Source organism: Ptychodera flava, chromosome 5 (genome assembly GCF_041260155.1).
Source record: "Ptychodera flava strain L36383 chromosome 5, AS_Pfla_20210202, whole genome shotgun sequence".
NCBI lineage: Eukaryota > Metazoa > Hemichordata > Enteropneusta > Ptychoderidae > Ptychodera > Ptychodera flava.
Genome location: NC_091932.1, coordinates 39021330 through 39036096, shown reverse-complemented (window position 1 = coordinate 39036096; position 14767 = coordinate 39021330). Strand labels below are relative to the sequence as shown.

Sequence of the window (14767 nt, the reverse complement as noted above, 5' to 3'; positions counted from 1 at the left end):
TTTGCATTTCAAATATTTGGTACTCTGGGGCAATTATTTCCCTGATACAAAGTTTTGTAGGTGACCCCTGGGTTTTATTCTTGATTTCAAAAGGGAATGGTTGAAAGTTGTTTAAGCCTTTCAATTTTCTTTGCGCGTACGACCTTAACTGTAATCTTACTTTGAGTTTATAGATATCATGATCAATATTTGACAATTTCTGCGTATCGATTTTTAATTTATACCATATGGATGCAATGCTACCTGGCATGAATACAAGATGTTATAAAACAAAAAAAGAATTTACTCGTTTTTACTTTCCATGGTTGTAAAAGAAATGTCAAGTGTCTCGGACAATATTGTCTGGATATCGCTTTATGGTAATCATGCTGAGAAGTCACCTATAATTGTATTTGCAACTGTTTACATTCCTCCTGATGAATACGACAAAAGCAATAGTGATAATACACTTGAAATTTTTGAGTTTGAGTTAGCTAAGTATTATAGCAAGTTTCCAAATTCACATTTTTACATCTGTGGAGATTTTAATGCTCGTACAGCTGACAAGACAGATTGTGTAAATGAGGATGTAACAAATTTTGTGCTTCCAATTGACTTTGTATCATTTCACTCCAATATTGATGTTCACAGACGGGTTTCAAGCGATAAGACTGTAAATACATCTGGTCAGAAGTTTCTCGATTTTTGTAAAGCTACGGAATTAAGTATTGTCAATGGCAGGATTTTCAGAGATATAGGAAGCGGTGATTTTACGTACGTTAGTAACTCTGGATGTAGTGCCACAGACTACCTCATCACCAATGTATGTAATTTCTCAGATATTGACAAGTTTACATTGACAAGAGAGTGGAGTCTGACCATCAACCCCTTGTATTTGATATCAATATAACACGAGAGTGTCATGTCAAGGCATCAGTAAATACCATCGATGGTAACCTTAGTACTGGAATTTTTAACTCATTCTTTTGATAAATTTTTCTGGGAGAGTAGTAAGCAAGAACCTTTTTTACAATATTGGAATTCAACTCGAATAAGGGACCAGATTTGTGAATTAAATGCACTTTTTGATGATTCATCAATTGAACAAGCTGCTGAATGTCTTTTAAATATGATCAAGTCTGCTGCAAGTGAAATGAAGCGTACTTACAATTGTAAACAAAGGTCAACAAATAATTAATGTCAAGGTAATACCTGGTATGATAGCGACTGTAAGAGAGTGAAGCGTTCACTTAATTCAAAGGTGAATGAATTTAGAAATAATAGGTCAATAAATAATTATGGATTATTAAAAAAGTGTAAACAAGAGTATAGAGAGCTGATTAACAATAAAAAGAAAGTTCATAAAAGTAAAAATTTCGAAAAGCTACAAACAGCAGCCAAGAATGTGAACTCAAGGGAATTTTGGTCTCTTGTTAAAGGAAAATCAGCTCCAGTATCCCAGAACATACGAAATGATGATTTGTTTGGCTACTTCTCAACATTGTTAAATACTCCAGGTTTGGAAAACGAGGATTTTGTTCCATTTCACGAAGAAATTAGAGATTTTGTAGAAAATATTCAAAATGAGGATACTTTTTTAAATATGGATGTAGAGGACTTGAATTCGCCGATTGTAATTGACGAAGTAGACCATTGTATCAAGAAACTTAAGTGTGGTAAAGCCCCGGGTCTGGATGGTGTATCAACAGATGTTTTCAAGGCTTGTAAATCTATTGCTAGAGAAATGATGTGTAAACTTTTTAATGCTGTTTTAGATTCTGGTCACTTTCCGTCTGCCTGGGTACAAGGTATTATAACTCCAATTTACAAAAAAGGTGACAATAATTGCTCTGGCAACTACAGAGGGATAACTCTGCTTCCTATTATGGGAAAAGTTTTCAGCAGTATCCTTGATAACAGACTTCGCATATGGCTTGAGAAAATGTATCCAATTGTTGACGAGCAGGCTGGCTTTAGGAAAACATACTGTACTTCAGACAACATATTTATTTTATCCACTATTATTTCAAAGTACTTGGCACACAAGAGAAGTAGATTATATATAGCATTCATTGACTTTGAGAAAGCATTTGACAGAATTGATCATTACTGTATGTTTTATAAGCTTATTCAGTGTGGGATTTCTTGTAAATTTTATAGAGTTGTTCTGTCTATGTATAGCAATGTAAAATCATGTGTCAGAACCCCGTCAAGTTTTACGGATTTCTTTGATTGCAGTTTTGGTGTACAACAGGGATCAGCATTGTCACCCCTTTTATTCAGACTTTTTGTAAATAATATTGGAATTACTCTAGCTGACACTCACCAGTATTCTGGTGCCGAAATTGGTATTTTAAGAATTTTGCATTTGCTCTTTGCAGACGACCTTACTCTTATCAGCAGCTCAAAGATAGGGTTGCAGCGCTTGTTCGATCAATTGTATCTTTATTGCTCAAAGTGGAAACTTAATGTTAATGCCAGTGAAACCAAAGTTATAGTTTTTAGGAGGGGTGGTGGTCTTAGAAAGTATGAAAATTGGTCGTACAATAACCAGCCTGTTGCTTTAACTTCCTTTTATAGCTATCTTGGCATTGTCCAATCCTGGACCGGTCGTTGGTTTCAAGCACAAAAAACTCTGAGTGAACAAGCTAACAAAGCCTTGTATGGTCTGATCAGTTGTCTTTTTAAATTTGGTCCACTGCATGTTACTATTGCCTTGATAATATTTGGTTGCAAAATACTCCCCATTTTACTTTATGGTGCTGAAATCTAGGGCTTCCACCATGCTCCAGATATTAAAAACAAACTCACAACAAGATGATGCGTTATGTACTTCAACTATACAGCAATACATCCATTACTACTATGAGAGGGGAGTTGGGTAGACCAACATTGACAGCAAATATTTATTGTAAAATCATTAGATACTGGTTAAGAATTTTCAAAATGGATAAAAATAGAATTGTATACCGATGTTACGAATTTCAAAAAAGCAAGATTGATGTTAATAGGTATGACTTATGGGCCAGGGGAGTGAAACGCTTGTTGCAGAGTAATGGTTTTGGTGAAGTCTGGGAACAACAAAGGGGTTGGTAATGAAACCTTGTTTTTACGGCTTTTCAGACAAAGGTGTAGTGATATTGATGCACAATACTGGCTGAATGATGTCGACAATAGTAGCAAACTTTATCTTTATTCTACCTTTAAAAAAGAGCTGGTATTAGAGCCATACTTGACCTGTATAGATAACCCTGTTTTCAGACATGCTCTTTGTAGTTTTAGAACATCATCACACAATCTGAGGATTGAGACAGGTCGTTGGAACAATATTCCAAGACAAGAGAGATTATGTGAGTTGTGTAATTTGCAGGCAGTAGAAGATGAGTATCATTTTCTACTTGTATGTCCAACGTATAATGACTTGAGAGCTAAGTACATGTCTTCATATTATTTTAACCCTCCTGTAATGTACAAATTCAAGATACTTCTTTCATCTCAAAATACTGCCACATTGAGGAAACTGAGTAAATATATTTTTCTAGCAACAAAACGTAGGAGAGAACTTGCCATCGATGCGTAAGTTAAGCAATGCTATACAGTTGTATTCTCTGGTGCTTAAGTATTTGTAAATAAGTTATTTTTCCCTCTCTTTTTGTGGATGCAATTATTGCATTGACTAGCGATCTGTAAGCAACATTACTGCTACTATTTGTACATATTGGCCGGAGGCCATAAGTACTGAAATAAACTGAATTGAAAACAAAAAAGAATTTACTTGTACGAGTTTCTCGCTCTCTGGAAAAACATATAATCGGAGGAACACAAAACAATATCACGTCTGGTATTCGATTAACGTGAACTGCCCTGCCCTGTCAAGGTAGCAAGTTTCATGTTCTGTCAACATGACTTTGTGCTGTAGGTAAAGTTACGCAAAAAATCAATATTTGTGCAGAATATTTGTCATGGTTCTCATTATAATCTTCTCTAAGGTGAGTAAATTGGAAGTCTATTTGGTGCTGTTATGTTCAGTTTCAATCCGATTCTTTAAATTGTACAGAGTTTACGTATAAAATATGCCTTGCGATAATTAGAGAAGAAACGTGGTCGGCGAGGATAGGCTTGGCACAAAACCAAAAACTGTTATTTTGGGTTAAATTACTATGCAAGGGAATGTTTCGATGATTTGTGTCATTTTCAAATTTTTGATAGAGGATATATTTCTTTTGAAAAACAATTTGAAACATAAAACTTAAAGAAAGATCGACCACACATGTCTTCAATGGAAAATATGATGGCCAAACAGTCGATTGCCATGATTCTATCCGGCTTTGTAAACTCGACTAGCGCATCACGTGATTGTGATTTGTTAAAACCATTATGGAAACAAAACTGCACAAATATTAATACTGGATATGATGCATGCAAATGTGAATCTGTAACTTGATCTCTTCATCACGTGATTCTGACGATAGACCCTTCTAGTTTACTTAAGACTTCTCCCATTTAAGTTATCGTCTCGACTTCACGCTGAGTTTGATGCCGTTCTTTGGTGATATGAAACCAGTCTTTCCAAGTTGTACGGGTATCTGCAGGCAAATGTGGAATATTTGTCCTATTAATAATCTTCAAAAGACAAATGATATTATATCGCAAAAACGAGAAACATCTGTGTACTTTCGATGCTTTGTCATCATGATTGTTTTAAGAATTGCATCTGTTTATACTCCTTATTACTAAACGTTCAATAAACTTTTACCACCATGGTTCAATGTCTGTCATTGTGTTTAATTGATGAACAGAGGGCAAATATGACCAGATAACATCACACTGGGTGAAATTTAGTATCTGTAAATTTGTTTTTGCTACGAATGAGTAACACAGTACACTAATTTTGTAATTGTCATACCTCCGTCTCCGCACAGGGTTCAAAGGTGAAATTCTGAAACACGCGCACAAGACCAATCTTAGCTTCCATCAAGGCAAATCTCATTCCAATACAGTTACGAGGACCAGCTCCAAATGGCAACCATGCGTAAGGATGACGTTTCTCTTTCTCTTCTTTCGTAAATCTAAAAAGCAAATTTCAACAGTTGACGTTCGTATAGCTGATAATTACGTAACGAAATTTCATCAGCGCTTATCAATGTCAACTTAAGCAACGTTGAAGCTATTGTTGCTCAATACATAACAGGAAGAATACTTACCTTTCCGGGATGAATTTTTCGGGATCAGGGTAAATTTCTGGATTATGATGGATTGTGTAAAGTGCCACGGCGATGACCATGCCTTTAGGAATGTGAATTCCAGCGATAGTGATATCCTCCGTACACTGTCGGTCAAACCTAGAAACAGATAATTTTGCATCCTTCTGTAAACATTCCCATTTTTATTGTCTTGTTGCATGCTTTCGACAAAGTTTGGTCCATGAACATGCTGAAGCAGACCGTGAGAAATTCAACCCTCGGTTAGTCAGTTGAAATTATTTGGTTAGTATTTCTTAGCTAACGATGTCAACATCAAAAGTTCAATCAAGTGAGCATTTCAATTGTATTGAGAATTGCTGGCTTGTGAATTCCACCTTCTATTTTCCATTCTGTTCAAATCAACGATGTTTACAATTTCCAATACACGAGGTTCTTTTTTCTTCATAAGTAGATTGCGCCTCGGAGACACATATTTGGAGTCTCAACATTTTACATACAATTCTGGCCTACCACTTGTGGGGTATTATTTTGAAGATTATGGAGTAAATAGAGTTTTCACAGCATAGTTTTGTGAAAATTGAAAATTTAATTTTCCCCTTGGAGTTAATACAAGGATGGCGGCCATTTTGAATTTTAAGTGGTTAAATTTGGTGATTTGTTTCTATAGTACCATATTTTGTACGGTGACCCAAATATTTTGTTTTATTTCGAGACTTAAGGTTTTCTTGTGGCATATATTTAAGTCCTTCAGTTTCAAGGCATGAACTATCTTAAAATGAAAAATTATACGGTTGCATATTGTTAGGGCAAATACAGAGTTTGCAAACCCTGATGCATTTTAACAACATATATATTACAGGGACGAATACACTATCACACAGTCTCTTGCCTTGGCGCTGGTGGATACATCCTAAGAGCTTCACAGACAACCATATCCAGATAAGACATCTTAGAAACAGCCTCATAGGTAGGCTCGTCATATTTCGCCATTACGTCATCGATTTCTGCGCACAGCTTCTCTTGTATGTCCGGATTGGTTGCCAAGGAGTAGGCGAGAAACCCCATCAAAGTACTTGTTGTCTCAAAACCAGCGAAAAAGAAAGTCAGAGCCTAAAACAAAGAGAAGATTACTTTTGATTTCTGTTACTGAAAACATTATCCCCCAAACGTTTTGAATCGTCGAATTCGTTCGGTCTAAAGATAGTTAACATGGAAGAAGTCGTATAGACCTAGTAAAGGGAAGGCGCCAGTTCGCAATTATTTGCCTTAACATAAGAAACGCATTTTGTCATAGTTGAATGAAGTACTGCAATTAAACTGCGACTTAATAAGGCTTCAGGAGTTATTTGTTTTATTTCTTACCTGTATTTTTTTTCTTAATTACAGGTATAAAATAACAAAATTACTCCAGGCCTTTGGCCTCATTTAGCTACCGTAGTTAATAGTTCGCCATATTTGATCATTATGTCATCGTCCGTTCAGATTATATATCGCGCAGTTTTACTCTTTGCGGATTTTGCAGTTGATTTGAAATGTAAAGATTGTTTGTGATGCACTCAAATTATCAATACCTTAAAAATTCTAGTCACTGCAAGGCAGAAACTATTCATTCACCTGTCCTAATATTTCCTGATTTGTAAAACCTTTATGGAAGTTATCATCAGAGTCCGACTTTCCATCCCTGACGAGTGTGACATCATCATCATCTTGTTGGGCTTCATTACTTTCGATGTACTGTTCATAAACTTCGTGCGCGTCCAACATCAGCTGTAAGAAGTCAACTCTCTGAAAATGAATTTAATATTATTTGTAAATGAATATTTTTCAATAAATAGTGTATAGAGCACCTGTTATTAGCATAAATGTCATTTTCAGAAGGTGACTTCCCATAACCCTTCCATAACCCTTTTCCCGTGGACACAGGGTACTGCTAAAAATGTACATCCTGCTTGATTCTATTCATCGCCCGTCATTTGAAAGGAATTATCAGCTGACTCGTTTGAAAGCGAATCCATGCGAAAGACTTTGCTCACCTTTGCTGAGGAATCTTGACTTTTCCTCATCGCTATGGTGTCCTCTGTCAAACCAGTGAAGTAATTCATGATCCTCTTTGGAAAGAACCCGATATCCAGCCAGTTGAGGAGGGGCACCAAAAATGGCAAAAATACTGGAATAATATTTGAAGACAAAAGAAGACAAATAAGCTTTTTAAATAAATAGCATTGTTCTATACCTATTACTGCAGGATCGTCCACTTTTCCTCACTACGTCTCACGAACCAGATATGTATATACATACATATAATATATATATATATATATATATATATATATATATATATATATATATATATATATATATATATATATATATATATATATGCAATCATACTCGCACATACATTATTGACAAAGGCAAAAGAAGATTCACAATATTTCATCATCCATCCTTCATCTATTCATCGATTCATATTACTGTACATACATACATACATACATACATACATACATACATATATAATACATACATACATACATATATATAATATAAATACATATAATATAATATATAATATATATATATATATATATATATATATATATATATATATATACGAATACATGCGATACACTACGTTAGAGAGATATGATCCGTCTATTCTTATTTTAATTGCCCTTAAGAAGATAATCTTCACATATTTATCATTTATTACATCTCGCTCTATGATCCTATGATACTTACACATTATCAGTAAGACTGGATTTGCAAACCCGATATCAAAGGCTTCTTTGATATTCTTGACAAATGGATGGTCTGGTGTTTCTTGTGATTTGATGTCAACACCAAAGCCAGCACTTGCTATGCTGTCCACGACGTAACCGCCAAATACACTGAAATGCCAGAGTGAAGTAGAAGAAATTGCATAAGAGCTTGAACTTGAGGGGTGACGTTTATCAGAATATATCTTACAACTAACTTGTATTCAAATGAAGTAGCGCCATCCAACAGCAGCACCAACGAATACTATTATGATATCACTTACTCTTTACACTGGAAACTTGTGCCTTCTTCGCAGTGTTTCTCCAAAATTTTAACCATTGTATCCGCAGCGTTGTTGACAATAGGTGTCATCTGTAATGTATATTGTTATTAGGTAAGTATACATGTTTCTATGGAGTTAAAATTATCATTCGATTTTTTAAATAACTATCGTAATCTTTATGATGTAAAATACTGTAAAATTCAGCTAGCAGTTATATTATATTCCAGACTCACTTTTCTCATTTTGGATCCACTAAATGCAGGTGTCAGTGTGTTCCTCTTATCCTTCCAGTTTTTATCCGCGAGCATCGACAGTCCAGAATCCAGAGGTTTACTGTTGATGGGTAGAATCTACAAGATAAACAAATCGTACAACCAATAAGCAGTCATTCATTATACTAAAGATGTCCGTTTTTGTCAAATAACTATACTGCTGTCCCTTTCAAGCATAAATGAGTGAAAGCCTGCTGCACGATGCACCGTAATGCCAGCACTCGTTAGTTTCTTTATGACGTTTTTGGCATGCTATGCGTAACTTTCCGAGTTTAATAAATCGCCTATAATGTATATCGTCTTTGGAGATTTCCCATACCGGAGTGTTTTACTGACCTACAGCAGTGAACCATTCGTCTGAAATCCAAGCACTTACCCTTCTGTTATAGAATGACGCGAAATTTTTCACACAGATTTGTTTACAAATCTCTGGATCAGCAATGACTAACACCGGCTCTCTTCCCTCGTAAGTCCTGGAAGGAGAAGAAAACAACGAATAATAGAGGGTCAATATTTAACAGTGCCATCATCAGACAATGGACGAGATCGACTTATCGCACTATTGACGAAAATAAGCAACAGTTGTTATAAGGATACCTTTGTGCGCCAAAAGTGAGAGCCTAATTTTAGAATATGACGTGAACACGTTGCGACCTCAGGCGTACTACAAAGTTGTATTCGGCCAAGTAGTTACTGTAGTGACTTAGAAGAAAAATCACTCATCGAAACAAAAATCAGCTTTATACTTCAATCATTTTAACATTAGTTTTGCTTCATTCTTACCCAAATACTTTGCCATACTTGTTAACCCACTCAAGGTCCTTCTTGTATATTCCCTATAAAATAATATCAAAGATGAACAGAAGATTCATAATCGACAAATGATTAGCTTTCTTTTCCATCATCAAAATGTAACACGGCAACATACACTGCAATTTACAATTACATCTTAATAAACGTCACTCGAATGCCAAGATTGACTGAGAACTATTAGAAAGACAGCCACTAAGAACTTGTGTGGATCATATTCGTGACATTTCAAGATATTACGATGGTATGTTGTCCTCAATTCCCATATAATACCAAAGAACGGTTCTTTCTTGAATAGATTCATCAAGTAAAATTTACATTTGACTCTTACAGAATGACCACGTTAGTTGTTCTTTCCAAGCTTACAAAACATGCAATATTTGCAGACAAAGCAAACCTTGATTTTCCTTGAAACTTACAAACGTAATAACTTTTCGATAAGGCGAAATGCTTACCTTACCAGATGTGAGCTATTTCTATCCCGTAAAATTCAGGATTTATAAGAACGCAAACATACGTCACAAAAACGAATGAGACTCTTTTGTATTCTTTGTCACAGTGGATATTTTATGAGAATTTTCTGAATAAAATTGTAGAATACTCACAGCACTCATCTCGAATATGTTGCCAAAAAGTGGCCACGGTTTTGGTCCTGGAATCCCCATGTTTTTGAATGTCGAAAACGTCCATGTCGCGTACCTTTACGAACAAAAAAGAATTCAACACAAGAATTAGCAACGTCTTGGTAGAAGCCTTAAGGTCTCGCTTAAGGTGGGTTGATACTGGCTGTAATATTACAAAGTCATATCGCTAATTTAACAGATTTTCTAATGAGAACAAAGTTATCTACCTGTGATGTAGGCTAACTGTTTGTGTTTGTCATATCGACTCGGAGTTTGTCGCTATAGAACTTATGACTATGATGTAGATTATGGTTTTGTACCATTGTTCTTCTCGTTACCAAGGGAATACACGGGCACTACATTCATTAAATTAGCTATGGAAACGCAGCTATCTGTTAGCCGGGTAGCGTGCGTCGCTATGCTGGTCACCAAAAGGTCGACCCCGCCACCGGTTGACCTTTTGGTGGCCTGCATAGCGACGCACGCTACCCCGCCAACAGATAGCTGCGTTTCCACATCTATCATTAAAGATGTCAGATATTCAACATCTTGATAAAACGACCGTGAACCTTGTTGACCTCCTCACTATCTGTGTATAGAATTTCAAAATACAGTCGATATTCTTATTTGTACACCCATATCTACTGCACTGCACAGCAACAACATCTAGGATCGTAGTGCTTATTCTTCAACCGGACTTCGTGGTAACCCTTTTAGATATACATTCGTAATTGACGGATTAGACTGCCGCGATGCCGCACGTAAAAGTTGTTATTGATGTCAAGAATTAGAAAAAGATAAATGGAATACATCTAGAAGCTCTACAACTAACTTGGTTTACCAACGGCTTGGCAGTGTATTATAATCAGGTACGATTTGTTCTTTTAGGCTGCGTTCACAAAAAACGGTTAGGGGGGGCTGGAGGAATTCAGGGGGATTCGAAAATTTTGTGGGTAGTAGAGGGGGGACTTGAAAATTTTGCTCTCCCTTTAGGGGGGACTTGAAATTTTTTGGTTCCCTTTTATGTTTCACATTTTCCAATTCAAACTTTTGTAGGTAATTCAATGAAAAATGAATACCATTTTTATGTAATCCAATTGTTGTAATGTTTGTAAAAGTTTAACAAAATCTAGAAACCATTTTGTTACATTTCATGACTTTTATCTCGAAAAAATCTAAACATGTGTGATTTGTTGTAAAAAACCAAAAAAGCCTCTAAATAACAGGGCAGAAGCTGCAAATGTTGATGATTTTTGCAATATTTCTATGCAATGTATCAACTACAGTTTCTTGCTGTCTCCCTACAGCATGCGCAAACACACAATATTCAGTTTGTCGACAAAGCCTTTATATATTAATATGTATTAGGTGATGATTTAATTAGAGTCCAGACTGACAGTCAGTTGTCAGTGATACAAATGCATGCTACACATACACAGGCTGTGATAGCAAGCTGAATACTGGACAGTTCAACATGCTGTAGGGAGTAGAACAAGAACTCAGTTGTATAAACTGAACAAAAATATTGTCAAATTATCTAAATTATACAGCTACTGCCTACGGGCAGTGTCACTATCAGTTGCCGCCCTGCTACTGCAGTGTCGCTGTCACTGCATACCTGAGCATGCAGTGACAGAGAAAGCTCTGACTATAATGTACATTGTAGTTGAAGAAGAGTTTTGGTCAAATGGCGCTCATGACAGTGAAACATACAGGCCAGAGAGCAACATGTGGAAGACCAAGAGATTTGGAAAGTTATCCATTTTTGAATTCTGGCATATAAGAATAATCAAATATTAAAGAAAAAAGATGGGGTCACCATGCTTGATTTTCTAAATTTCCACATTCTTGTCATAAAATAAAATACAAAAGTAAAACTTGAACAGTAAAGACTAAATGATAAAACATGTGAATAAATGGAATCATTTATTTTTAAACAAATTTGCCATTATTATACCCAGAATTTCAAAGATTAAAACATTACTATTTTAGCCTTCCAATATTGTCAATTTTGAGAAGCATCTTATTCATATATGTCTTGTACTTTCGAAACAAATTTTTGGTAGGTCACTGTACTCAGTTTTTTACAATATGGCAATTAGCCAGAATTCACAATTTGCCTACTCTCTCATGATTGCATTTTGTGTGCTCTTCAGCAGGAGCAATTGACCCGGCCAGAGTTGGATTAACTCAAGTTGGCCTAGACTGATGAATCCGAAGAGTTAACCGATGCCTTTAAAAGGAATCAATTTAAAAACTTGTCTCAGGAATATGACTTTACAAAGTGCTAATAACAGGTAGTGTTGAACACCTGCGAGCGGAACGCCGCAATACGTGATTTTTCTGCATGCACATCCTTTACAAATATGCGGGCTTGTGATAGTTGAGGGGGGCTTGAAAAATTTTGATCATTAAAATTTTTTTAGGGTATTGAGGGGGGATCTGAAAAAAAATAAGATTTCAATCGCGATTCCTTCAGCCTTACAACAACCGTCACTTTTTGTTACACTCAATACATGTTTTCCATGATATTAAGTTCGTGTCAACTTCGCTATTTCATTCTTGACATAAGTTCAGGTTGTACTATAGGTTTAACCGTAGACTTTTGTTTTGCTTTGGTCTACGGTTGGAGCTGTTTCAGTGACTATATGAGTAGACTATTCCAACACTATACTCGGCCTCGGGCGAGCATGGTAGCTACTTTTTCCCAAAGCTGTGCGTTCAACTTCACACCACTATCTACGCCAGTCTGCTACGTATATTGCTTAAACCATAAACGCGACTGTCTGCTGAAGTTCATTCCTTAAATTTGCTCTGCTGTGGTATGCATAAGCCCACAGACTTGACAAATCTAACCGAGTACAATTAAAGGGATCGGCCGTGGAGGGGGCGATGTGGAAGTCCTGGGGTAAGTCACCAAAACCTGCTGATAAAAATGGCACATGCGCAGTTGTGACGAAACGTCGTAGTGGTCTCTGAGTACTCGAATAAATACACCTCTATTCAAAATTTAAATAAACCCAACAACGTAGCTATCAAAAGATTTCTTGGTTTTCGTTAAAACTCCACTACCAACTTGATCACCATTTGTACATTCATATCTGGGCCGTGCGCCACCAACATTGGTTATCAAGAGGTTATTCTATAAAACGTATGAAACGCCATACAATTCTTGGACCGAACGTTTTTTAGCAACGCACGAAACTGTTTGATGAAATATCCTCAGTTGCACCTTTCAGGACACTGCCTTCTAAAATACATAAACAAATTTACAATAGGAACCGAATGATAATGGTTCAAATTTCAGAAATTTGAGTTGAGTTCAACAATACTCGCATTGTCGTAGCAGGCTGGTCATACACTGCAAGCAAGTTATGATCCCGAGTCCCTTGCTAAAGTCTCGGGGGCATAACAAAATCCCGGACAGATCGGCATACTTACAGGTAGAGGAGGATCACCACTGTGATGACAAGGAGAAGGGACATAGATAGTTCACAGCCAAAGAGTTCCATGCTCTTGTTGTCCTTGTCGGGTCACTAATTCCACAAACTGGCGAGAGGACACAGTATATCTAGAGGCATGATGCGCGCGCACATAACTGACGTCATCGGCACACGTCGCTGAATTGGTTTCTTGAATGTATAAAATAGGTCAGTATGGCTGCCACTTTGGTCCAATACGAATAGACATTGCCTTACATAGTCAAAACACGTGACACGCTATGTCCAGGTCACCGATCTGCTGTAAACCATTAGTTGCCGTAAGTTTTGGTCATATTTTACAAAACCCGTAGAAGATATTGCATAGTACAATATGTCATCTTAAATAGGAATAAATTGCCTTTCTAATGATACCAAACAAGTGAGGTTATGTTGAAAAATAAGCTCAGCAGATGACTTACAAGAAGACAGATTTGACGAAATGCATGTGGGTTGCAAAATCGTGATTTTTCGGTACCCTTCAAAACATTACCATAACAGCTATTGCATCCCTATATTTCTTTTGTTAAAATTCCCTTTCGTATTCTAGGGATCCCACGGCTTCTGAAAAATACAGGTTTGTTATCCTGTGGGGGGTGCACGTAGACCCTCTAGCCCACGGCCTAATCCGTTCTGCTCATTTCCTGTGTATATACCCTAGACCATGTTAGGATTTGAGCTGAAAAAATCAGCAGTCATGGGCTCGCTAATTAGGATGCATAATAATAATAAAAATAAAATAGTTCTTATCAGCGCATTATACACAAAGTCTCTATGCTTTACAAAACCAGGTAAAATACACGTACATTAAACTTTAACAAAATCAGTTCAGTATAAATAAATTAAAAAAACATTAAGAATCAGTAAAAAGAAAAGTTTTAAGCTGATTTTAAAAGATCCAATTGATACAGCGGATCTGATTTTAAAAGGAACAAAGTTCCATAATTTTGGACCTGCCACACAGAAAGCCCGTTCACCGTAAGCAGAGGTTGCAAAATGCGGAACAGTCAATGTAGCATTGTGGTTGGATCGCAAAATTCGTGATACTTTTTTCAAAGACAGGAGTCCAGTGATATACGATGGACATGAATTGTTTAAAGCCTTGTAGACAGTAAATAGAATTTTATAGTCTATGCACTTTTTCACAGGCAATCAGTGGAGATCTCGTATTACAGGAGAGATGAGATTATATCCCTGCTCCCGACGACAAGTCTAGCGGCTGTATTCTGGACTCGTTGTAGTTTTTGCAACTCATTTTTGGAAACCCATACAGAACAGCATTGCAGTAGTCCAGTCTAGATGTAATGAATGCGTGGACGAGGTTTTCAGTGCTGGTATTGTCAAAGTATCGTCGAAT

The 14767-nt window shown here is 36.5% G+C and overlaps 1 protein-coding gene across 1 annotated transcript; it reads right to left on the bottom strand.

The window, feature by feature from the left end:
• Positions 1-3133: 3133 nt before the first annotated feature.
• On the bottom strand, positions 3134-13511 carry LOC139133879 (cytochrome P450 3A29-like). Its single transcript, XM_070700648.1, has 13 exons — positions 13373-13511; positions 9914-10007; positions 9282-9334; positions 8875-8971; positions 8460-8576; positions 8227-8315; positions 7926-8074; positions 7217-7350; positions 6798-6968; positions 6073-6293; positions 5184-5321; positions 4886-5048; positions 3134-4565 (listed from the first exon to the last, which is right to left on the bottom strand). The coding sequence occupies exons 1-13, from the start codon at positions 13441-13443 to the stop codon at positions 4488-4490; spliced, it is 1575 nt and encodes a 524-aa protein (XP_070556749.1). The 5' UTR covers positions 13444-13511; the 3' UTR covers positions 3134-4487.
• Positions 13512-14767: the final 1256 nt, after the last annotated feature.